Source organism: Apaloderma vittatum, unplaced genomic scaffold (assembly GCF_000703405.1).
Source record: "Apaloderma vittatum isolate BGI_N311 unplaced genomic scaffold, ASM70340v1 scaffold3709, whole genome shotgun sequence".
NCBI classification, from domain to species: Eukaryota; Metazoa; Chordata; class Aves; order Trogoniformes; family Trogonidae; genus Apaloderma; species Apaloderma vittatum.
In genome coordinates, this window is record NW_009734460.1 from 37,567 (window position 1) to 63,045 (window position 25,479).

Here is a 25,479-nt window from a genome sequence, read left to right on the forward strand (position 1 = left end):
CTGCACCACTGAAAGCACGAGGACACGTGGCACTACAAATCAACCTCAGCCAGAACTCCGGCCAAGCGAGCAATGCTTGGACCCTGGAGGTCCCTGGCCCTGCTGGGACCATGCCAGGGAGGTGTGCTCCTCTGTGAGCTGCTCCCCAGTGGCTCGGGATGCCAGCACATGGGAGCAAAATGTTTGATCTTCTGCGACTTGGGCTCACGGGGGGCCGGGCAGCGCTGCGCCGTCACCGGGAGCTGCCTCCTAGAAAACCCACTGCAGGGCTTGCGCTTCTCCTCACATGCCTCTGATAACATTTTTGCCTTTCGGTCTATTTGCAGCAGTTCCTTACTTTTGTCTTCTGTAAGCAAAAAATTCTTGTAGCTTGAGTGCCAAAACTAATCCTCCTCACTGGAATTATTCTCACAAATCCCTGTATTGCTCACGTTGTTATTTGCCTGACATGCAAATGTCAGCAGTTAAAAGCTTCTGTTATGCTGCTTCTCATTTCCTCAGGTTGTGAAATAACCAGGCTCCACCTACTGCATCGACCATCATAACATATCATTTAAGAAAATAATCGTAGTATGCACAAATGCTTCATTTGTAGAATTTGGTGCCTGTGGCTGTAGACTGCCCTTTTTTTAAGCCTGTCATTGAAGGTCACTGATGTGTTTCATCATTTTACACAAAGAAGCAAGAATCTTAAATGTGAAGAACATCTACTCTGTCTATAGGTGTTTCAGACAATATCAGTAAAAATTCATTTATTTCTATTTCTTTGACCAAATGAACACATTCCTTGTTATAGAAACTTCAAGGCTACAAAGTCAAGCATCAGATTAAGAAACAATAGAATTAAGACTATTTGTACTACCTTGGCTCAATCAACTAATATTAATAACGCATTTTTCTCTTATTTTTCTCTAAATCTCAGCCTCCTCATTCTTACTCTGGCCCAATGTAGATTTGTAGTGACTTATATTTTTATGTTTAATTATTGCAGTTATTACACTTTTATTTTACTATTTTTATTATCATTATTTTCTTATTTTGCAATTAATATTTATTATTATTTTATTATTACAGCTGCCCTGATCTGTTAAGCCTCTTTACTTGTACTTGGAGAGGGAATAGTGCTGCTCTGTGTGGTTTTGACTCTGAGTCAGGATGAATAAACCAAGGCATTGAAGGTCATCATCCAAAAAGATTGTTATCCACATTAATAAGGTTAGTATTAACAAGGGTGGAACTGTTTTCCCGCATTTGAGGTTTTTTGTGTATTTTTAGAATATAACTCAAATCTCTAAAACAAGGATTTACTTCAAACTGGAAATGTAATGACAGTTAAAAATTAATTTCAGTAAGTTTTGGAACTGAGAAATACATATAATCTCCTCAGGATATAATTTTATTAATTAAGTAAAATTTTCCAGTAAAACATTTTTTCATTAGATTTTACATTCTTCTGTAAATTTACACGTTGTTGTAAAATTCCCAATCCATTCTGCTGTTTGCTCCAAACCAACAAAACCTTGTTGTCCTCACACTTGGGTTGGAAATTGGCCCAAGTTTTGTCTGAGAACTTTGTGCAGAGATGGAGCCTTCATTCCACAGAATTCATACCCGCCCTGTGACTACAAATTTAGAATAATCTCCTTCTCTGAATATTATTTTGATCCCTCTCTTTGCCAATGGTGTTTCACCATTTTGCATTGCCATGAATGTGTCTTTTCTGAGAGCTCATCAGCTGCTCACTGCCATTAATTCTTTTAATAGAAGGTTTTTAAATAAACTTTGATAGCGAGTCAGCTTTGTGTGGAGAAGCAGAGGCCACCGTTCCTTTGCATGGGTTGCTGTTTGTCATTTAAATAGGAATGAAATGGATTTTCACATTTCAATCCTCAGATTGAAAAATGGTACAGGGTAATGACCAAGGAGCTTGTGCAGCAGCGTGGGGATTCTCCTTCCATATTGCTTTGGCAAAGTAATGTTGTTATAAGAGAAGATCCTTCAGGAAGTATTCAAAGTGTCAAAGAAACATTGGGGAAACCTCCATATTTTGGGAATAGAGCAGACAGCGTCTACATTCCACTGCTCCAGAGCTAAACAAAGCCGCCAGGACGCGGCATTTTGCCCAGAATTTCTTGCTGTGGATATGGCATAAAACTGGAATTAACAGATAAAAAATACCATCTTTCTGCTTCCCTTCATCTGTCTTTGCCTCAGATTGCACATTCTTTGGAGTGAGTTTGTGTCTTGCTCTTAGGCTCCCTGTGCCTGACACTTCAGCTAAGCTAGAATAGGTTTTTTTCAAGGATGTGAGCTTTCAGTAACTCTTATACTTTTTCCTTAAAAATATTGATTAAGGACCTTTGAGTTTCATTGATGATAGCACACTCTAAATTTGGCACTGTCTCTACAGACTGACCATGCTTACTCATTCCAGAACGCTGCTGTTTATTCTTGGGCAAAGTCTCTGCTGGAGAATTTTGAAATAAAAATCAAGGCATGCATGTAGTTTTTAGCAACGTGCTTAATATTATAGTACCTGTTTTAGTGACAAATCTGAAGCTATCATTACAAATTGTCTCAGTTGTATCACAAATTATCTGTGTTGTGTAGTTTATAAATGTGTTGGGATTAATGGATTGGCGTAGAGTGCAAATTATATTAATCTATGAATTCTGTGAATGTGGCTCCAAGCCACGACGGTGCCAGGGGATGCTGTTTGGGTGTCCCTCCCGAACATCTACATCCTCTGCACCATGTGAATTCCAGTGTAAATGAAGTGACAGGAAACCCTTATCACTCGTGATTTAAACATCTTGCTCACAGAGACATAATACAAAATATTATTACACCTGACAATGTGCCTGGCTCTCAGTTAATGTGGGGAAGAGCCACTTCAGCTGGGCTCATGCAATGTCTTGTGTCCCACCGTGTGTCACCGGGTATCGCATCGCTGCCCGCCGCGGGCACTCTGACGGCGCTTGTGCGTTCTCCCTCCTTCCAGGCAAGTAAGAAGATGTAGTGGGACGGAGGAAAGGAGGAGAAGCCCGGAGCAAGCGCTGGGACGAGGGCCTCCGGGTGGGACCCCCTCCCCACCGCGCGACCTCACCATGTCCAAGAAGGGGACCAGCAGCCGAGCCCGGGGGGAGAAGCCGGACGCCTTGGCCGCCCTGCAGGCTGCCAACGAAGAGCTCAGGGCCAAGCTCACCGACATCCAGATAGAGCTCCAGCAGGAAAAGAGTAAGGTGTGCATCCCTTCCTTTCCTTCCCCCTGCTCATTAACGTAAAGGCTGCTGTTTCTGACCGCTCGCCTCCGCCATCCGGGAAGAAACGGAGTTGAAAAAATGCGTAGCTAAACGCCAGCAATAGATCTGGAAAAACAAACTTCTGCTCAAAGCAGATGGCATAATCACAGTGGTGGGCTGAAAGCTGTCCGTGGCCTTTGTTTCTCTTGCTAAAATTTTTTCTAGTAAATATTTTCTACTTACGAGGATGGCTAGACTGAGAGTTCTGAATGCACTTTCGTATTATTCAAGAAATCTCTTTGCTGATTCTTAGCTTCCACATTTACAGTGATTTAATTTGGATTTTATGCTCACAATCCCTCTAACTGTCCGCTTACAATTTCCAGATGTACGGTAATAGGCTGAGCTCTGCCTCCTGCCCTGATTGCCAAAGTTTAAGGAGCCACAGTTTCACCCTGAGCCTTTGAGAGAGTGGCAGCTGATGCAGCGTGAGCCTCTGCTTTAAGAGCTGTCAGCCGTAGCCTTCAGACCACTTCTCAGTGAGGGCATGAAAAATGTATTTGCTTTTCCCTAATGCCCCAAATTAGTTTCTACTTTGAGGGGGTTTTTTTTGGTTCCAGAATGCTAATAGAGACATGCAGTTACATGCAGAATGATGTTCTGCATTTTCCATTAATTTGCATCATTATTCATCATCGTAGACTGTGAATGCAATTTTTAAGGAAGCTTCTAAAGGAGTGTGTGTGTGTAGGTATACACATAAATAGAACACCTATTAATCCTTTTGTTGTGAAAGAGCATTTGCATTTTTAAGACTAAGGACCCTGTTTTCCTTCTCACTGTCCTCCCCAGCCAATTCTCACTATGGCTTCTTTTGAGTTTATGGTATGGTTTTAAATTGAGGTGCCGTTTGACCCTTCTGTGGTCCGATACAGTTAGTTATTTGTTCTGAATAATTCATTACTTAAAGGCCATCTGATGAAACGCAGTTGTTTGGGGCTTCACAGTAGCTTGCGCAGAGCTGTTCACGTCACGCGTATGCATCCGTGCGCCCGAGCCTGCCAGAGTAACGGCTCAGCAGCTGATTCGGTACATTTCTGTTCCTCTTCTAAATAGGCAAATATTTCCGCTTATGCTAGTTTCCAGTGGAAGAAAGGTCTTCTCTGCAAAGGGTTCTTTTTCTTATTTTCACAAATTACTTTTTTTCCTTAGAAGAATTCTCAAACTTTGCCGTAATGTCACAGTTTTTTCTCTGCACCTGCACGGTCTCATTCTGCAGGGTTCTCATTTGTGAGGCAGGCGTAGGCATATTCTTAGCAGGGAAACCTTATTGTGTCAACTGAGGAAGAAAAATGCATCTTTACCGAGCAGAATTGACCAATACATTTTTCCCAATAAATGCTTCTTTAATTAAATATGACGTGGTGAACATCCACTTATGAATTTTGACATTTAAATATGTGCACAGGCTGTTCTGATAAACATTTTAGGGCAGAAAAGACAGAGCAAACAGATGTGCATGCCCTGCCTCCGAACAAACCTGCCCAAAGGAGAGGGTCAGCTAACGAACACCCCGAATGCTGCTGCAAACCTCCCTGGTAATATCTTCTAGTGCAGCACCTGCCCCTACACAGCAGCCGTGGCTACAAACTGTAAAAAGTGTTTTCCCTATGAAAATGTTTTCCCAGGGGTTGTAATGTGTGCTTTCTTCATGGAAAATGCTTCAAGCGAGGAAATGTTCTTTCCGAAGTCTACAATGTGAAGTCTGCATGGGCAGAGCTCAGAGACCCTAGTTTTACCTGAAACCTCTTTAAAGAAGAAAGGTGATATTTAGTATATAATTGAAGTATTTGATCATAAAGAATGAGCAAAATGCTAAATATGTAGTTCTGTGTGAGGTAATCCTAAATGACCGGACTTTCGCTCTAAGGCACAGACATACAATGTTAAAGTCTAATATTGTGAAGTGATGTAACAATATTGTAATTTGTATTAACCATTCTGTTGATTAAAAATAGTTTTCTCATTTTCCTTGTAGGTCAGCAAGTTGGAAAGAGAGAAAAATCAGGAGGTTAAGCAAATCAAAGAGCACGAACAGCATAAAAGTACAGTGGTGGTAACAGAGCTCAAAGTCAAACTTCATGAAGAGAAAATGAAGGAGCTCCAAGCTGTTCGAGAAGCCCTTCTGAGACAGCACGAAGCTGAACTACTTAGAGTAATAAAAATTAAAGATAATGAAATCCAGAGACTACAGACCCTTCTCAATGCTGTACGTGACGGGGCTCCGGACAAGGTGAAAACGGTGCTGCTCACAGAGGCCAAGGAGGAGGCCAAGAAAGGGTTTGAAGTTGAGAAAATTAAAATGCAGCAAGAAATTTCAGAGCTGAAGGGGGCTAAAAAGCAGGTGGAAGAGGCTTTAACTATGGTCATCCAGGCCGACAAAATTAAAGCTGCCGAGATAAGGAGTGTGTATCACCTGCACCAAGAGGAAATCAGCAGAATTAAGAGGGAGTGTGAGAGAGAAATTCGTAGACTGGTATGTGTTACTGTCTGCATCTGTGTTTTTACTAACGCCCGTGTTATTGATAGTAAGTAAATGAAAGTTCAGTGCTGGGCTCAGATGAACAGATTAAGGATGGGCATTCAAACTGCTGCAGCTTGCTTCAAATCTGTTTTTTGAGTACAGATGTCAACACGTTTTTTAAAAACTATTAGGATGTTTTGTCAGGAACTCCTTTATCCACGTCAGTGCCCACTAATATTGTTTACATTTCAGATACCGGGACGAGGCCTTGGGTTACTGGTTGGTTAGGGGAATTCTACAAAACAGGAGACTCCCACCTCCGTAGGTTACTGGGGCTCCTCACCCATCGTTGCTCACCTGATCTTGGCCAGGTCTGTGTGTGCACTGACCCATCTTCAGGCACCTCATCGAAGCTTTGGAGTTTCAGGTGCAACAGTTTGAGTCTCAAAGGCAATAGCAATGAGCTTTGGAGTATTCCCCCAGGGTGTTTGGAAATTTGTTGGAGAGATTGAATTGGATTAGCGTGCTTGGAAAAGGGCAGAACTCCCTGCAGGAAGGAGCTCCCTCCAAGAGAGAAGTCTCTGCATGAGAGCCTGACAGGCCACCAACACTTTCTGGATTTTAGGATGATTTCTTCTCCACGGCCACTTCAGACACTTGCCTCACGCTCCACAGCGTCTCGTGAGCGCACAGCTGGTTTGCAGGGCTGTGTCCCTTTGCTCATGCTGCCTTTCCTGAGCACATGGGAACACACGGAACACCCATACTCCTGCGAGACATATTTTGGGTCTTGTCTCAGTATTTATTTGAAGTCACCATCTTCTTGTGTTTGCCACGCTTTTTGATAGCATTTAGTGTCCCAGGATAAACTCATCCATGTCTCTTCTAAGTCATTATCCCTTGACTACTATCCAAATCCTAAAAAAAAAATTAGAAATGCACAATCTGCAGACTGGTACCGTAGCCATGCTTCACTGAAGGCTCAGCACAGCATCATCCATGTCCTAACAAACTAAAGCTCACCGTGCGCTGCTCCGTTTGTCATACCCTGTACTTAGCCACCCACTCTTTCAGACTTTAGGCTCTTGAGGGTTTTTTTTTTCCACTCATAGATTATTTTATTTTTATGAAGAGGATATTAAAATAATTCATAACCAGTGGATCCATTGATACTGTTCAAGTATCCTGCAATGTCAGTACTTTCTTCTTTGAACATACATTATTAGGTGTATTGATTTAATACATCAGAATGAAAGAGTGGCTGATGTACAACCTAAATAAACTTGCTGCGTTACACGAAAAGTCCATGCTAATGGCCCCTAATGTAGAAGCTAGAAGATAGATACGTTCTTAGTTATAAGGAATAGAGTGGTTTGAGGTTATGTTTTCTAAATTGCCTTTGAAAATCAAACTTTCTTTTTTAATACCTGCTTGAAAGAATCAGATTAGCTAACTGTACTAATTAAATTACATGATGCCATCATTTTACCAAGCCCTGAGTGCTTCCTGAATGACTTTAAGTACTCTCAGCTCCATTGACTCAACCATAATTGATATCAATGGGAGCTGTTGGCTCCTGGCACCTTGCAGGAGAGGGCTCTGACATTTTGGGGGGAAAAGGCTGATGCCATGTTGTACGACGAAATCTCTCCTTTCTACGAAAATGAGGCAATTCTCACAACACTCAAACTATTACTGAAAACCAGTGGGGTTTTTTCCCCTTTTCAAAATAGGGACCATGGATAAAGCACATTCCCTGAGCCTTCTTGGGGCTGCGGTGAGATAGAGAGAAATGCAGAGCAGCCCCGCGTGAGTGGGATTGCACCTTCACCTCACGACTGGGGCAGGCATCCAGCTCTGAACTCTTAATGGATTCGCTTCAGGATTTTAAAAGCTCCGTGATTCATGGACGATGCATTATTTAGTCATTTTAATCAAAGGCAGAAATAACTTTCCATCTCACGCCTAGAAAAACACTGCTTCTTTTATTTAGTCAGAATAGAGAAAGACAAGTTGTACTCATTCATGTTTAGCTTTGCAAAGGTGGGAATTCCTTTAACATCATTTTCTAAAGTTATTTCTCACTGCTAGGTACAGCTTTTAATTTCCAAGTCACGTATATATATGCAAGCTTAGCTTATGGAAAATACTTCCATACATAGTGAGAGAGAGATTGTTTTGTAAAGATGAGTTAGTACTAGTTCAGTATTCTCCTTTCAAATTAAAACTAAGGTGCTTGTTTGATCCTTTATTGGCTGGACAGGAATTCCCTCTGTACTCAGCACTGGTCCCTCTGTGCTCAGCACTGGTGAGGCCACACCTTGAGTGTTGTGTTCAGTTTTGGTCACCTCAGTATGGGAGAGATCTCGAGGTGTTGGAGCGAGTGCAGAGGAGGCAACAAAGCTGGTGAAGGGCTGGAGAACAGACCTTGTGAGGAGCGATTGAGGGAGCTGGGTCTATTCAGTTTGACGAAGAGGAGGCTGAGGGGGGATCTCCTCATGCTCTACAATTACTTGACAGGACATTGTAGAGAGGTTGGTGCTGGTCTCTTCTCACAGGGAATTAGGGACAGAACCAGGGGAATGGTTGCAAGTTGCAACAGGGCAAGTTTAGGCTGGACATGAGGAAGAAATTCTTCACGGAAAGAGGGGTCAGACCCTGGAACAGACTGCCTAGGGAGGGGGTTGAGTCACCATCCCTGGATGTGTTCCAGTGTCGTTTAGATGGGGTGTTGCATGCTCTGGTTTAGGGGTGACCTTGTAGAGTAGGGTTAATGGTTGGACTTGATGATCCCAAGGGTCTTTTCCAGCCTGAATTGTTCTAGGATTCTATGACTTTTGTTGATGTCTCAATTTAAACTTTTGGAAAAAAATGCTATGTGGTCTTTAAAGCACCAGATGTAGTAGGAAGATGCAGAATTACGTGAAAAGGAATGGTACAGCCATCAAATTTACTTCAAGGAAATTGGAATGTACTTTAGTCTTCAGCATCATCCTCTTTTCACAGATTTTGCCAAGGGAGATGCAGGGTATACATCCTCAGGCTTTCAAAATAACCAGCTCTACTCTGAGCCTTTCCCTTTTGTCAACTCACTGCAACTTTGAACGAAGTTAAACTGTTACATCAAGCCAAACGCAGTGCCAGGTTTCTAAGGGGGCTCCCTGAGTTTTTACCCTTGTCCACAGTGCCTGCCTAGTATTTCCTAAATGGACATTCTAGTTATTTTTCAGGTGCCAGGGCTAACTATCACTCATTGTTGCCAACGGCTTCATACTAATCCCAGGGAGCAGGGCTGAGCGTTGTCTTTCAGTTCTGCGAACAACGTAGGAAAAGAAATAACTTGATCTCCAAAAGCTCATATTTAGATTACTCTGGTCTCGTGGTTTCTGTGTGTACACGTGGCTTGTGCTGCTTGTGCCTGTGAAGTCTGAGAGTGATGCTCTCCAGAGAAGTACAACCAACCCGCTAGGCTATCTCTGGCTCAGAAGCTTAAGGAATGTTAATGTGAAAAATGGAAATCTCCTACAGATGGTAACAAGTTAGTATGGCAACAACCTTCTTTATAAAGGCTTTCTAATTTTAGTAGATTTTTTTAAAAAAAATTACTTTGTGCATTTTTAAAACAGCTTGAAAAGCTACACGAATGTATTTGAGCACATTTGTGTGGCCTCCCACTAATAACGGCACTCCCTGTGTACACATCCAGGGAAAACAGCCCTCCAGTCGCAATCCCTTGAGAGTAACTGGCCTTGAATTTTGCTTGATGGGACTGAAGTTCAATGTGGTAAAGAAAACTTCCACTTTACTTAAATGTGGATTGGTCAGAAAGAAATGCTGAAGAGCAATGGCCACTGCCTCCTCCCTTCCTTCTGTCTCATTTATAAAGAGAGAAAAACTGGATAAATGAGATTTATCAGAGACTGGAAAGAGCATATTTTCAATTTAAGATATTTTAGTTAATGATGACCACTGAAAGATTTAATAACCCAATCCAACATCTCATTTAAGACCACTGCATGGTTCCTTTGTGGTAACACGACACCAGAGATCAGTCTTTTCTGTATCGCTCCCAACCTCGATGTTTGCAGGCACTTCCTTGAGATTTCTCTGTTAGGCAGTGGTAATTAGTGAAGATGTCTGATTTAAAGACCATATCAGATGAAAACTGCAGGGAGCTGACTTTTTAAATATTAATTTTATTGGTGATTGCTTTAGTCTTTATCTTCTCCTTTTTATTCCTTTGCTCAGTGAGCAATTACCATATTTGGTATTATAAAGGTATCTCAGCAGTCATCCTATACTGAAAGGTAGACGAATTATTCAAGGTGAATGATTCCTTCCTCCAAATGTGGATTTTTCTTTTTGTCATTTGTGGTTTGGACCTCATTTACAACAGTGCTTATTCCAACTAAACCTGGACTGCTGAAGGATTTGGTTGTATGTTAAAATTATACAACATTACTCCTAAATTTCGCAGGGTCCAGAAGCCTCCTAGTTCTGAGTTGTTCCTTTTCCATCTTAAGCCCAGTTCTTAGAAACATTTTTCAAATATAGAATTACATTTAATTCTGTTATAATTTTTGTTACAAACTGCAAAGTTATTATTAATTAAAAAATCTAATTAGTAGGTTTTTTCAATATGTCTTAATATAAATCCAAAAATATCTTAGCAATATGATACAAGTAGCTTTACATATAACACTTCCTGTTCTGTGTACTGCAACTCACACCTCGAACTCCGAAAGAAAAGTTTTCAGAAACAAAAGCCTTTAGAAAGGAAAGGGTTTTGTTATTTGTAACCTGAGGGGCAGAAAATTACAATTTCACCCACACCACTTCACCTTGCTGTGCTTAATGACTTAACGCCGCACCTCTCTGAACATCATTCAAGCGCTCTCGGTGAAATTTTGGTGACTTGCAGGATGGCAAGAAGAGTGATCCCAGGGCACCAGTGTGACCCCGGGGGACCGTGCTGTCGGCCCCGCGCCATGGGCTGCTCTGCTAGCGGAGGGTTTGCCCTGTGGCTGGATCCGGGGCAGGACTCTAACAGTGGCTGTAGCTCTTTGGAATTGGGCATGTTACACTTACTGGTGGTGTTATAAACATTTTCTATCTGGTTAAGTATAACTGGGATTTAATCAGTCTAGAACAGAATCGTTCTTTGGCCAAAGTTGTAGCAGAATCACACTGCAAAACGAATTTTTTGTAATATATATTGCATGTGTCCTTGTCTGAAAACAGATGACACGTCATCTCCTCTTGTGTCTGACGGCTTGGCAAGGTTACTGGAATAATGGCCATGTGCTGCTGACCTTCTGATGAGGATTAGTTCTGGAAGAAGATGCAAGAGGAGGAGTTTCCCAGTTAGCAGTGTGCCCAGGTGGCCAAGAGGGCCAGCAGCATCCTGGCCTGTGTTAGAAACAGCGTGACCAGCAGGAGCAGGGAGGGGACTGTCCCCCTGTGCTCGGCACTGGGGAGGCCACCTCTGGAGTGCTGTGTCCAGTTCTGGGCACCTCAAGCCAAGAGAGATCTCGAGGGGCTGGAGCGAGTGCAGGGGAGGGCGACGGAGCTGGGGAAGGGCCTGGAGAGTAAATCTTGTGAAGAGTGACTGAAGCAGCTGAGGCTGTTGGGTTTGAAGCAGAGGAGGCTGAGGGGAGCCCTCCTCACTCTCTGCAACTGCCTGACAGGACGTTGTGGAGAGGTTGGGGCTGGTCTCTTCTCACGGGGAAGGAGTGATAGAACCAGAGGGAACGGCTGCAAACTGCACCAGGGCAGGGTGACACTGGGCATTAGGGAAAAACTTTTGCAGAAAGAGTGGTCAGACCTTGGCACAGGCTGCCCAGGGAGGGGGTTGAGTCCCCATCCCTGGAGGAGTTTAAGGGTTGTTTAGATGTGGGGCTGGGGAGATGAGTTAGGGGTGAGCTTTGCAGAGTGGGGTGAATGGTTGGACTCGGTGATCCCAGGGGGCTTTTCCAACCTGGATGATCCTATGATGCAGGTTGTTGCCCTGGGGGGCTGAGGAATGCAGCCCCGTGGGACGGCGGTGCCGGGGCTATGCCTGACAGCTCAGGGGCACAGCGTGAAATGGCTGCTTCATTGCTTCAGATGAAGCAATGGGAGAGCCACAATGTTTCTCTAATGTCATCTGAGTCTTAAAAACCCATGAGATGCAGGAAATTCGGAGACTAGAGCATGCATTTCCACCTTACAGCTCAGCCAAGCTGAGCACGAGGCTACCAAAGCCCGCAGCTGTGTCCCCCAGCCTCATGCCCACCCCACCTCTCCTGCGCTGGGCTGGGGATGCACAGAATGAGCCAGTGCAGTGACCTGCCTTGGCTGGAAATTAACCATGAAAGCGAAAAAAACAGTTTTCCCATGCATTTATACGATGAGCCAGCTCCTCCTGTTGTATGGCCTAGTGCTGACAGAGGATTTGGGAGGGAGAGGCAGGCGTGGGACCACCTCTTCTGGTGGGGCTTTGCTCTCATGTCACAGCTCAACTGCAGTGAGCAATGATCCTCGCGAGGAGCGGCTTTGCAGGGCCTCCAGCAGCAACATCGGCATGAAACGCTCTCACCTTTCTTCTGCCCCCTCAGCAATAAGGGAGGCGCGGCAGTTGGCGACCCCGCTCTGTCGGGAGGATGAGTAAAGTGGCCTGAGGTGTCCCTGGGGGCCACAGCGTGGGCACGACACCAGTGGCTGCAGGGAGCAGTTTGCTCTGCTGGCACTATGTCGTGTGCTATGCAATGTGTGGCTTGTTATTGCGACAGGCATTGTAATGTGTGTTGTAACAAGACGCTACAATAGCGGGAGAGGTGATTGTGATTTGTTTTTCGTTGGTACTGAGATAGAGAGAGTTTTCCTTGGTCAAAAAAGAAAACAAAACGAAAAGGAACCTCATCCTGCTCCTGTACTGTTGGCTGCGTTCCCATCGTTCGCAGCGGTGGGAGCCAGCGCGGGTTTGGTGCTGCATACAGCCTGGCTGGGGCTGTAGGCAGAGTTTAAGTGCTTTGGGTTAGCAGCACTAACAAGGCAGCAGTGTCACTCTGCAGGTGTGCTACCCCCCAGGCTATCTGTAAAACACAAATCATAGCACTTGATGTAAATGCGCAGTACCAGAACGCCAGCTTGAGTTATTCTTGTAGAGTATTTGGCAGACGCCAGTTAATTTAATCCTGCTGGCTGTTGCCATCAAGTGACACCAGGACAAAGGAGCGATCGCCTTCATTTCTTGGAGAGCCTTCAGGAGGGAAGGTGAAGGTGTGTGAGGGGCAGACATGCCCTGCTGCCAGCCTGCGCGTGGGAGCCCTGTCTCTTGGGGGGGGGTGACCTCGTCTCCTTTCTCTGGTGTCAGCTGGGTGACAGGGGCTGGCAGTTCAATCCCCCCCGCTCCTGAGGGCTGAGACCCAGGGCAGGTCTCCTCACAGGTCCTGATTGCCGGCCCTGACACCGTGTCCCTGGGGAGATGAATTTGTCACGGAACAGAAGCTTCTGCTCTGCATTTAAACCGACTGCCTGCCCATGACCAGCTTTTATCCACATGCAGCTTCAAAGGTGGATTTTGGGGGGGTGTGGCTGTGCTCCTGGTGCCACTGGGAATTTACGGAGCTGCAAAGGCCTCGGAACATTGTGAGGAGAAATTTCCCAACCGGGGAACCTCCACGTTCTTTTTACAATCATGATGGAAATACATTTGAAGAGAATCCCACAGCTTAAAACCAGCTGCCAGCCAGCCAGAGCTCAGCATCGCACCGGGTAGCACAAGGAGGGAAGAGCAAACGCGACTCCGCGTGGGATTATGTTTGCATAATTGGTGTCAGCTGCGCTCAGGGGCTGGTTATTAATTAGCGCTCCCACATAAATATTCAGCCCAACGTCGAGCTACGGGGAGAGGGGGGATCTCTGGGCGCCTCTCAGGTGGTTGGATGCTGTGCTCCTGCGCGCTGACGCCCTTCCCCGCGCGCTGCTGGGGTCTGAAGCTGTCAGGCACAGGGTGGGGAGGAGGACTCCCACTGCCAGCACCCACCCGTCCCGCGCCCACCACAGAATGAGGCCGGTGGGGTGCGTACCAGGGGACCGACGCCTCGGCCAGTGAGTTGCGAGTTGTTTCTCGTCTTTACGTTTTTCCAGTGCAGGGAAGAAATGTGCTAAGGATGTTTTTCTAGCAGAATGCTTCCTTCAGTTTGTACTGTTTCTATCGGTAGCTAATAAGGGGCTGCAAACATCAGACTGCTATGCATATTTCATGAGTGTGAATTTAATTATATGAGGGGAAATACGAATATTGATGTTTCCTTTGTTGTTTATGAAAAGTATTTTTAGATTTTTTTTTCTGGAATACAAACCATTAGCGAAATATTGTGAAATGTTTTGTGCTTTCTCCAGTCTCTTTGTCCTCCTAATTTAAAGTGTTGCCTGTGTTATACCAAGTCTTTGTTTTCGTACAAATAGTGATCAACTACGCGATACTCTGCTTATTTTAAACAAATATTCCATTGATGATGCACTGCCTTTTCATTTGTACATCCACTTAGGTTTCTACCTGATTAGGTATTTAGCAGAAGGACCTCAGTGGACATCTCTTTGTTTCATTCAAAGTCAGTAGACTGTTGCCTTAATAGAAATTTATACCTTTAATAAAACAGCACCCAAACTACATTTGATTTGCTCCATTTTACTAGAAGAATCTAAATTTTGCTTAACCTTGAAACACAGTTTCCACTCAGGTCTTTATGAGTTGCCCTGCGCTGTGTTTTGGCAAAGGCTGGCCCTTGCCCCGGGGACGGGGCAGGATCTCTCTGGGTTTGTAGCTCAGTTCTTCCTTCCTTTGGCTATGGAGGGGCAGGATGGCCCTGGGACAGAATTTATTTCACAGCTGGAACCAGCCCCTCCACCCCCAGGCACCTAAGGGGAGTCATTTCCCACCGCCAGTGCTGGGCGGGTGCAAGCCGCCATCGCTCCCTTCTTCCCCGGGTGGGCTGGTTTTGCGCGTATTGGAAACGAGGTACTTGGAGTGATCTCTTAATTCACAGTGTCATTCTTTTTTTTCCAGGTTTGCAGACAAAGCTATCAAAGATAAAATATCAAAGACAGTTCTCACAAGGCAAAATGCTCTTATTTTAAGCAGGCCACGTTTCAAAAACTGATCATTTAAATTGAATGTGTAAAGTCTCAAAAACTTATGCCAAAAAAGTATGCGTTGATGGTGTCTGAAAGCAGATTAACAGGCATTTTAGGGGATGTATCTGATTTCTTTCTTTCCATAGAATCATTATCTGTAAGCACATTTGGCAGCCCTGTGGTGTGTGAGTGTAATTAATACTTTATATTCATGTATAATGTATTTCTGTAATCCAGCTGGGAAGAGCTGGCAGTTCTGTTACAGGTTGTACATCGTCGCAGGCACAGAAGATTTTGGGCCATGTTCAGTAATTTTTTGTTATTAGCAGGGCACAGACCATCCTCATCTGAACCCTCTCAGCGGACTCTAAGGGTCTGATCCTGGTGTGAGCACCCAGCCCCTGGGAGGGAGGATTTAATTCCATGGAATCAATCAGAAAAAATGTCCAGAAAATATTCCTGGAGCGCCTGCCAATTCAGCGTGCCTGATCCAACAGCGATGAGCACGACTCTGAGCTCAGCAGGAGCAGTGCGGGCAAATAGGAGAGAAGAGAATTAGAGATAGCTGGACATTTGTCATTTAAGCACTTAATGATTTTGCATGATTTTTATTAAGTGTAAGCAAAACTTTCATTTAAAGGGGATAATTAACCAAATTGCTCACCCGGGACAATTTTGGAAAAAAAAAAAAAATTAAATTCACATTCCTTCTAGACTTTGAAAATGAGAAGGATACCCATGCTTTAATATTTTTCGTTTAAAATTATTAATCCGAACTTTCCAAAGGTGACGTCCAAGCAAACCACTGCAAAATCATTAAAACATTTGAATGAACTAATTCAAACTGTGACACCAACATTAAGTTTCAAAATTTTTTAGGATATTCTGAAATGGGACTAAGAATACGGGTTGTTTCCTGACCGTTTTAACCACGGCGTTCGTGCTGAAAAGAGGGATTTCATAGAAGAGCGACATTCCTGGGTTGCTCAGGCGGTTCAGTTCATGTGTTCACTGTCAAGTACCTGTTGCTGTTCTGTTTCTGAAAGCCTTGTTGCATTTTGCCATGTCGAGGGGTGTCGACTCCGTGCAACTGTTCTCTGGCCGCGTTTGGGGTTGTAAGATGCTCTGTTGTTGTTGAGCCGCTGCCTGCCTGTGTGATTGTGTTCTGTTCTCCTTGTAGATGGAGGAGATTAAGTTTAAAGACAGAGCAGTCTACGTGCTGGAGAGAGAGTTAGGGGTTCAAGCCGGGCATGCTCAGAGACTGCAGCTCCAAAAGGAGGCTTTAGATGAACAACTTTCCCAGATCAAAGAGTCTGATCGGCATCTGAGCAGCCCCAAGCGGGAACTTCCTTATGCAAGTGGTGCAGGAGACGCTCCAGATCAATCGGGAAGCCCCGTAAGCACTTTCTCACGTGGTTTCACCTAAACGAACGAGCAGACAGAGTGACAAAATGGCACAAAGTGACAGAATCTTGATGAGCGCACCCTCGAGCAACAGCTTTCCCATAGCCTTGCGGCGGATGCCCCGAGGCACCGGTGCCTCGTTTGGTAGCCAAGCCTTTAAGATTTAAACCCAAGCCTCGTTATGGGAGAGCTTTTGCTCTTTTTTTTTTGTCGTTTTGTTTTCTGATTTGTTTGGTTTTTGTTAACGGGGTCAAATTCCTTTCTGTTCTTTATTTTCTTCCTTTCCTCACCGTACCATACTTCTGCCACCTGCCTTAATTTCACACTCTTGACGCAATTCTGCCAACAAATGATGCAAATGCATTTCTAACCAAGCAATGTATGTGTGCTAGCTTCTGCGCCTGCCGACAGTGGGGGTTGCGAGCAGATGTGCAAGGCCAGCTTACGAAGGGGAGTGGGGGAAGGCGAGTGGTGCAGGAAAGCGCGGGACATCCCGCCGTCCTGGAGCATCGCCGCCAGCTCGGGTTCTGCTGCTGCCAAGGGCTCTCGCTTCCAGTGGACCAGAGAGTGAATTAAACACCTGCTAACTCTTTCTCTCCTATTTTTTTTCTACAACACAGTTTTAGTCACCCTTTCACAAGGGCTTTTTTAGTATAACTATGGCACCTTTCTGCTTTTGCCTTCATTTGCTCATATTAACCCCCTCCCTCAGTTAACTGAGCTCATACAGCTTACGTATGCAAATTTTCTCCATTGCTGATTCTCATCAAGATTTCTTTTGCAACAGCCTTAATTTTCTCAGTAGAGGTGTAAACACTTGTAGGTGAGCAAACCAATCTATTTTAATCTTTGTCCCAAGCCTCTCCTGCACCTGTTGAATGAGGAAACCTAGACCTCCCAAAAAGTGCCACCAGCACTGCGGACACGAATTTGTTTGGTTTGATTTGTTTGCAACTTCTGCCATGCATCAGAACAAGTCTAGAGAATGCGGGGAAGTCTGTCACATTTGTAAATAGATGTAACTTCTCTCTAATTCTGAACCAGAATGTATCTACCTTTATTTCTATTGAGTTATACTCTGATTTAAGCATTCTCGCTCAGATAAAGCACTACCCCTTTGGCTTTGCAAGTGACCCTTTAGAACCCGATAAGGGCCACAGCTTTATGGAAGAAGAGCTCATGCAGTGGTAAAATTGCATGGATTTTCCCCATTTGTACGTCAGTATTCTGAATAGCATTTTCTTAGAAAAAAGTCCTCAGAGTGGGTGACGTGTCTGAAGCGCTCAGTTCAACAGTGGCATACGTTGGAAACATTGCCTTCATTTTTGATCTTTTCTGTTTTCAAGTTTACCATTTGTGACTTCCTATTCGCATACACATACTTCTGCATTTGCATACTTTGTTACATTTCCACTCCTGACTTTCTGTTGGTCTCATCTGCAGCTTTCAGTAGTTAGGTTACATAGGTTACACTCTGCTGCATAACGTTTTACGATGATTGGAACTGGAATGAGAAAAGAAAGATTGAGCTTTGAAAAATATTGTTACGGCGCGTACACTTATGCTCAGTTATTTGCAGTTGATCTTTGTTTTAGGAACAGCAGTTGGATGAAAAGGATGCCCGGCGCTTCCAACTGAAAATCGCTGAGCTGAGTGCCATCATCAGGAAGCTGGAGGACCGGAACGTGCTGCTCTCCGAGGAAAGGAACGAGCTGGTGAGCGCAGTGGCAAAGCGCGACAGCGGCTGCTTGTGAACGTGCTGCCGTGGCCGTGCCTTGCTCCCAAAATGTCAAGATATTTTCTCCTGTGCTGTCTGAAAATTGTTGCAGGACTAGCTGCCTCCTCCTTACACTCTGCATTTGGTGATGCACCACATCACACTCATCTTTGCTTATATAACAGCGAATTCTTAGTGTTAGCTAGATTTTTTTTAAAAAAAATTATTTATTTAGAAAAATAAATACATGCCCCACGTGGTGCACTTATTGCACAGATTGGCCACCTCGTGAAGGAGGAACAACTGCTTCCCGATGGAAAATAACGAGACTTTTTGATCGGTTCTGCTTTGCATTAGGAGAAAATATCAATAGCATGATAGTTAAAGACAATGATTGATCTATTTGATGAAAAATAACAGCTCTGGAGGTGTTAATTCTCTCTTAATCTTTCAGCTAAAACGTCTTAGAGAGGCCGAAAGTCAGTATAAACCCATTTTGGACAAAAATAAACGCCTTAGCAGGAAGAATGAAGAGTTGTCACATGCCTTACGCCGAATGGAAAATAAATTAAAATTTGTAACGCAAGAAAATATAGCAATGGTAAGTCTTCATCTGCTCCAGAGAGGATGTAATTTAGTGCTTACAGGGCTGATGAAGTCGGGCATCATCCCAAACTTCCGAGTTCAATAAGAAACTTTGTCTTTCCAGTGCTTGCTGAGATATGCTGCAGTGCACCTCTGAGTGGTTTGTGGCTAGAACATATTTAGTTTTATGTAAAATGTTTTATTTTAGCTTCAAAAAACCATAGTTCTGAAGAAAAGAGAATGTGTGAGCCTTGCACATTTTGACCAGGAGATAGTTCAGGCACTGGCTCCTCAGCTCCAATGTGAGCATAAACTACCTCACTTCACCTTGGGCTTTTGTACCAGAATGACCACGTAGTCCCTAGGAAATCTGCTCTTGTGACTTTTACCTTTTTTTTTCATATGAATACCCTTAGTGGGCAATAGCAGGGAGCAAGTCCCCATGGCATTGCATGGATGTGGGAGGGCTGGGGTCACCCCTGCGGGTGCTGCAGCCGCGGGACTGCTGTGGATCAGAACAAGGGGGAGCAACCCAGAGAGAAGCGATGTTGGTCCCAGCTCTCTGAATCCTGCAGGAGAAAGCCACACCGCTCAGGGCAGGTGCAGCTGGTGCAGCAGGTGCACCCCGTCTCAGGTGCGATGGCTCCCCGTGCCTGCTGGCCTCTCTGGTGACCGTGAGCTTCACACGGAGGAGCAGGGGTAGCTGGGGTGTTTGCAGGCTGGATGTAAGGCTCAGCAAAGGGAAGCGGGAGAGCTGCCGGAACAGCCATCAGATCAGCTGGCCGGGAAGGGAAGGGCTGTGTGCTGTCCTTTGGCAAAGCCTCCTGAGCAGTTCCTCTTCAGCCGTGTGCGTTTCTTTTAGAGACAAAGAGCTGGAACAATAAGGAGACCGAGCTCTTTAAATGACCTTGACCACAGCCAGGAAGAAAGAGAAGTTGATTTCCTGAGACTACAAGTTATTGAACAGCAAAATATCATTGATGAACTCTCCAAGGTAAGATCTAATACTGCTGCTCTCACGCGAGGTTGAAGGAGGCGCTTGGGGCTGTGTCAGCTAACCGGCATCGCTTACATCAGTGGGACAGGGCAGGCGTTTCTCTGCTTAGTTGTGATTGACCTGAATATAAGTTATGTGTGGCACAGTACTTGGAAAAATCCTTTCAATCTACACTGCGCTTGCATGACAGACCCATTGCAGCACATCCAATGGATGTGCTGACAGCTGGATCCTGTGCCTGCGAGAGAAAACCTCAGAGCTCCCTTAGCTGGGGACAGGAGTGGGGCTAATGTTTGCTGGGTGCAAGAGGGGGTGTTCTGCAACGCTGTGTTTGGGTTCTTGCATCTTCGTTAACATGTTCTCTGTCTTTGGAAACAGCAAATACTCAAATTGTAGCACTCTTCCAGAAAATACTTCTTAATTTCCGTTTAAATCTTCATTCTTTTTCATTAGACCCTGGAAACTGCTGGCTATGTGAAGAGTGTCATGGTAAGAACGACGTTAACTTCCTCCTCATCTTTGTGCGCTTTAAATTGCTGTTCATGAAAGGCACGCCCGACTCATCCCTCTGTTATTATTGCTAAAGATTTTGGGAAGTTAAGCCACTAATACATATTGATGAAATGCGGGCTGCTTTGATCTTCATCTCCACGTGCACAGCAAAGCGTGCGTGACTGAGCAAAACAAGGATTCGATTTACTTCTGTCCCTGCTGCTGCTGCTGGGGTTTGCCGTTGGGCTGACGGTAGTGGCGCGCTGTCAATACCCCACAGTGCCATCGCATCCTTTCACCAAATGGTTAAAATGAAAGATTGCAGGGGGTTTCCCTTTTGGACTTTACTCTCTGTAATGCTGGGCTTTGCCCGTATTTGCAATCCAGAACTGAGGCATTTTTCTCAATACTATAAAAAATTGACATAAGTCTCTAAAAAGCGTGGTAATTTCCACTGAACACGAAAATTTGCTGGCAGCACTAAATGCTCAAGCCTTTTTTCAGAGGCACTTGTGAGCCCGCAGGCTCTTCTAGAAGGCAGCCGAGACTGACAGTTCTGAGTTCAAACGGTCTCTGAATTTTGCCTGGTGGGACTCTTACACGTGTGCACCTTCCGGAGGGCACTAACAGCCGCCGCACCAGCACCGAGAGCCAAGGGCAGGACTCGGTCTTTGCTTCTCACTCCTGCCAGGGAGCCCGACTGCCCGAGAAGAGCCATAGCGTGACCCTGGACTCACCCGTTTGCTTGCTGAGCAGCTCAAAAGTGAGGTCGAAGCTCTCAGTGTGTTGCCTTGGATATAACGATCTTTCTTTCACTATTTTGATTTTCATTAATATTTACTATTTGTATAATGCAAAATCAGAAAATGCTGGAGTAAAGGCAACATGAGACTGATGAAACTGTGTTTATTTCGTTTGGAGGCAGTGGCCCACATTGACATTGCTATTTCTCAGTTACCCAATGACTACTAGTACTGACACAAGTTAAATAACAGCTCTCTGAAAAGACCTAATGTGCATTTCTGTTTCTTTCAGGAACGTGATAAGCTGTTAAGGTATAGGAAGCAAAGGAAAAAAATGACAAGAATCCCTAAGGTAAAAGAAAAAACTTATATCATGACATGCTGATGGGCAGGCTGGTTTCCTCGGGCTCTCCGAGCAGCTCGGAACCACGAGGGGAATGTTCTCCTCAAGGGTCTGCAACCAAGGCCTGACCTTAAGTTTGGGACACGTGGTTCAAGGGTGTTCACAGACTCTATTGGCACATTCAGAGAAGTAGGAGTAGAGGAACCATTTGCATTGAGCATCACGAGCATCTGTGTGCTCTGCATTTACTCTGAGCAGTCCCATGGGACTCGAGTGATGTGTGATTGTCTTCAGATGAGATGGATTTTATGAATCAACACGTCGGCAAAATGGTCTTTTAATGGCCTGAAAACATATGTAGGTTGTACATAATTTATTATGGAGTTTAGTAACATGCAAAAATTGCTGGTTTTAAGAAGCGATGGTTAGAGCTCAGGGAAAAAGAAAGTGTTGGTTAATTAATGCTCGGCAGGGTGTTAATATAAATATTAACACTGTGATAACTTTGTAAGGTACGATGTCAGGAACCCAAGAGCAAGCTGTGTTCTATATTTGGAGAACTAAGATGGTGCTGGAGCTAATGAACCTATAAATAATGACTTGTGGTCAATGGGAGATAACTCTGTAATTCCTGACATCCAGTAAGTGGCAGCCAGGCCTCCAACAGAGAGTTAAGCTTTGTCTCCTTCAGAAGTTATCACTGCAATTAAAACCAAAAGCCAAAATCTAGGAATGTTCTTGTAAACCAACAATTAAAAATACTTCAGAACTGTGTTTGAAATGGGGTCTTTGGCTTTCAAGCATTTAACAGTAAATCTTTCTTTACCACCACTACCCTCATTCTGTTAAACAGAAAGCAGCTTTGAGTGGAAGGGTGGATTTCTTTAAGCTGTAAAAACATTGCTGTGGCGATTAACTCCAAATTTCCAAGCAGAACATTTCTTGCAAATCTAACCTTCCATTTGAAAGTTGGAATAGTGGCAGGAGGGACGTCATGGCGGTGAGAGTGGATTAACAAAGACCTTTCAGCGCACAACTCCCACCTCGTGCTGATATGAACACACCAAGCAGAACGGGTGCTCTGCGGAGCTACAGACACCGAGGGGAACACACATTAAAAAAGGAGGGGCTTTGAGGCTGCACACTGTGGTAGCTAATAACAAATACAGCAAGTCAGGTATTTAATAGTTCCAGCTTTGGGCAGAGCACTACCATGGGGTGAAAAAACTTGATCTGCATATCGATGGAAAGAACTGGACGGCTTTTTCCAGAAAAATCAATAGAGTGAGAATTACCGGTAATCTGGGATGGAGGATCCTCTGGAGGTGCACGTGTTCAAATCCCATGAAGGGGCAGGGTTTAGCCATGTGTTCCCCCAAGTCCCTGCTGTCCCCCCGTCACTGCCACTGTGCAGCGTGGCTGCGCTCCCTGATGCCTTCTCTCTGCCAGAAGCCGGTTGTGGAGACGTTTTTTGGGTACGATGACGAAGCTTCCTTGGAGTCCGATGGTTCCTCTATCTCGTATCAAACCGACCGGACAGACCAAACCCCTTGCACTCCTGAAGATGACTTGGAAGAGGTATTCATCAAAAATATGCATTATTTTCTTTTGAAACCCTGCTACTGATTTATTTTTAAAATTAAATTCTTGATCTCTTACATCAATCATTCATCACCTCTGACCAGAAAATTTAAAATGTATGTTAAATGTAATATTGTTTAAATGTAATATTGGCACATTAGTTAATATCTCTGCGTGTCAGGTCTTCAGTATTTTCACAACTTTTAGCCAAGCTGGAAATATTGTACCCTAAAAATACTAGATTTATGGTGGGTTTATAGGTCAGAGGACTAAAAGAACTGAGAAGCTGGATGAACCTGTGCAGACCCATTCACATCGAGATTTACCTCAGGTTCGTGCACCTGTACTTGAGTTCAGGTGTTTCTACTTGTCACTCTGCCCCGTCACTGAGCACAGCCCTAAGCAGTAAGGCTCGTGCTGCTGGCAGGAGAAGGAAGCCAGCCTGAAAACATATGTAGGTTGTAAATAATTTATTACAGAGTTTAGTAACATGTGAAAATTGCTGCAGTCTCCAAAGGAGGAGCTGTCTCTTGGCCAGTACACCGAGGTCGTGACTTCTCTGGAGGCTCTGAGTGCCGAGCACACAGAGGTGGCTGGCGGTACGAAGGGATCACTGCTGGCCTTGGGCAGGGCTTCCCTGGAAATGCATTCCCGGGTGTGTGTCAGATCACTGCACCATTGCGCCTTCGTGGGTTTAACAAGGATCCTGCAACACACATCAAATTGTTGATAATGACTTGCAGCCTTTTTTATGATATACTGGCTGCAATTTTTTGTCTGCCATTGCGCCTGCTTCATGGGTCGGAATTAAACCTGTTAAAAGGGAACCAAAAGGGTTCCCATCCCCATCACTAAAGGTACATAAGTGGTTGCCAGGTGTGTGCTGCACTGGGGGAATCTGAACATGCTTTTGTACGTATGAGCCTATTTATTTTTCATTCCGGTACTGACATTTTTTTTCCCTGTTCAGATAGTATGAAGTTTATGCATGCAACCAACAGTGTAATTTCATTTCATGTCGAATGAAATATTCTGGCCAACCTGACATGAAAGCATTCAGTGCTGGGTATTGTAAGGAGCGTGAAGAAGATGAAGGGCTCTTTTCATGTTGATGTCACCATTTCACCAAGTATTAACTCTAGATTAGTGTTTTAATAATTGAGCGAGCCTGTCAGGCTTGACTTATTCTCCAAATTGAAAATCTTTTGTTGTTTCAAGAAAGCTGTATTTTCACCTTTAACTGTGCTGACTTTGCCTGTTACAGTAATAAAAAGCAATCCAGTTGTTAGTATGTTATGTGGATGGCAAGTTTTTATCTTTCCAAGGTGGGGGGGAATTATCTTTTTTTTTCCCTCTATATTGCATTTTCTTGAAATAAGTGTATGCAAGTGGTGTTTAAGGGACAAAAGAGAAATAGTTTGGGGCACAGAACAAGATCCTTAGGACCATGCTTCTCAAATCGCATTTTGAAAGTAGCAATTCTCTCCCTTTTTAGCGAAAGCCTTCTTCTCATTTTTTTTTTAATTTTCATTGCCAAAGCAAAACCAGCTGGTGTGATGCATCTTTGTTTTTAACTCCAGGGCATGGCCAAGGAAGAGACAGAACTGCGGTTCCGGCAGCTGACGATGGAGTACCAGGCTCTGCAACGAGCATACGCCCTATTGCAAGAACAGGTCGGAGGAACATTGGATGCAGAACGAGAAGTTAAGGTCTAAATGACTTATATTACATGAAAATAAAGGATTGTAATTGTGCGGGGGTTTCCAATTGTACTCGCTCAGGTTGTTTCCAAGCTAAGCTGGGCTTGGCCAGCCCCTCCAGCACGGTGCTGGCTAGGGGTGCAGGGCAGGGCACCCGGTCGCCCCTGGGAAGTGCTGGCTGGCTGGAGGTCCTTCCATCACTACCGTTCAGTCTTTTCATCTGTGTTCAATTTAAGAGAAATTTAGAGAGAATTTTTGTGGGAAATCCTTAAAAATAAGCTCTTCTTCTATAAAAATCTAGGACGGATAGCCTTAAATATATAATGCTCGGTGTTTAATTCCTTCTGGGTTCTGTGAGATTACATGACTCCTCATAAAATGTTTAGAAGGCTTATAACTGAGATTCTTTTTCTTAATTAAATTGCAAAGTGTCCTATGCTACTCTGCCTGCCTGTCTGCCTCACATAGCCCTTGTGGCTTCAAACATCTGACTTAAAATGTTACTTTTATCCTGAGAACGTTGTGTATCGCCAGGACCTGCCATGCACAGAAGACAAGGGTGAAGGCAATAATTAGAGGGACAAATTGTGTTTGGAGCTAATACTTTGAAGTTTAATAGGAGAAAAGCAGCTGCAAGGTCTTCATTTGTCTCTGTGTGTGTTGTGGTAACATGTTATCCAGGAACACGTACAGTGGCTCAAGGTGAGGATGATGATGCTGATCCCAGTCACCCAGCATGGGGCTCAGCACCACGTACCCCGCCGAGCTGGGACCGTCCCGGCCATGGGCAAACAGACAAATTCTTCCAGCTGAATTCCATCGTCACCATAATATTTTGGCTTTCCTAGCTCTGTAACTAGATTGGGGATTTCCCCATAATAATTCAAAGAATTAACTGCCAATTTCGTTTGCACTGGCGAGTGCCTCTCAGCCACGCAGGTTTAGCAGCAGCCGTCGTCCCCCAGCCGCCTCCCTGTTTGGTGACCAGAGGTCAGCGCAATCACTCTCTCCAAACGCCCAAATTGCACTGA

The 25,479-nt window shown here is 44.5% G+C and overlaps 1 protein-coding gene across 1 annotated transcript in view; it reads left to right on the top strand.

Annotated features, from left to right (window-relative positions):
• The first annotated feature begins 3,107 nt into the window (after nucleotides 1-3,107).
• Nucleotides 3,108-25,479, top strand: part of JAKMIP3 (Janus kinase and microtubule interacting protein 3) — a 33,543-nt gene continuing 11,171 nt past the window's right edge. Inside the window, exons 1-10 of the mRNA XM_009876261.1 lie at nucleotides 3,108-3,242; nucleotides 5,281-5,778; nucleotides 16,067-16,282; nucleotides 17,886-18,005; nucleotides 18,462-18,608; nucleotides 19,455-19,586; nucleotides 20,043-20,078; nucleotides 21,117-21,176; nucleotides 22,617-22,745; nucleotides 24,329-24,457. Of these exons, the coding sequence (XP_009874563.1) occupies nucleotides 3,108-3,242; nucleotides 5,281-5,778; nucleotides 16,067-16,282; nucleotides 17,886-18,005; nucleotides 18,462-18,608; nucleotides 19,455-19,586; nucleotides 20,043-20,078; nucleotides 21,117-21,176; nucleotides 22,617-22,745; nucleotides 24,329-24,457 (1,602 nt within the window). The remainder of the gene's footprint in view (nucleotides 3,243-5,280; nucleotides 5,779-16,066; nucleotides 16,283-17,885; nucleotides 18,006-18,461; nucleotides 18,609-19,454; nucleotides 19,587-20,042; nucleotides 20,079-21,116; nucleotides 21,177-22,616; nucleotides 22,746-24,328; nucleotides 24,458-25,479) is intronic.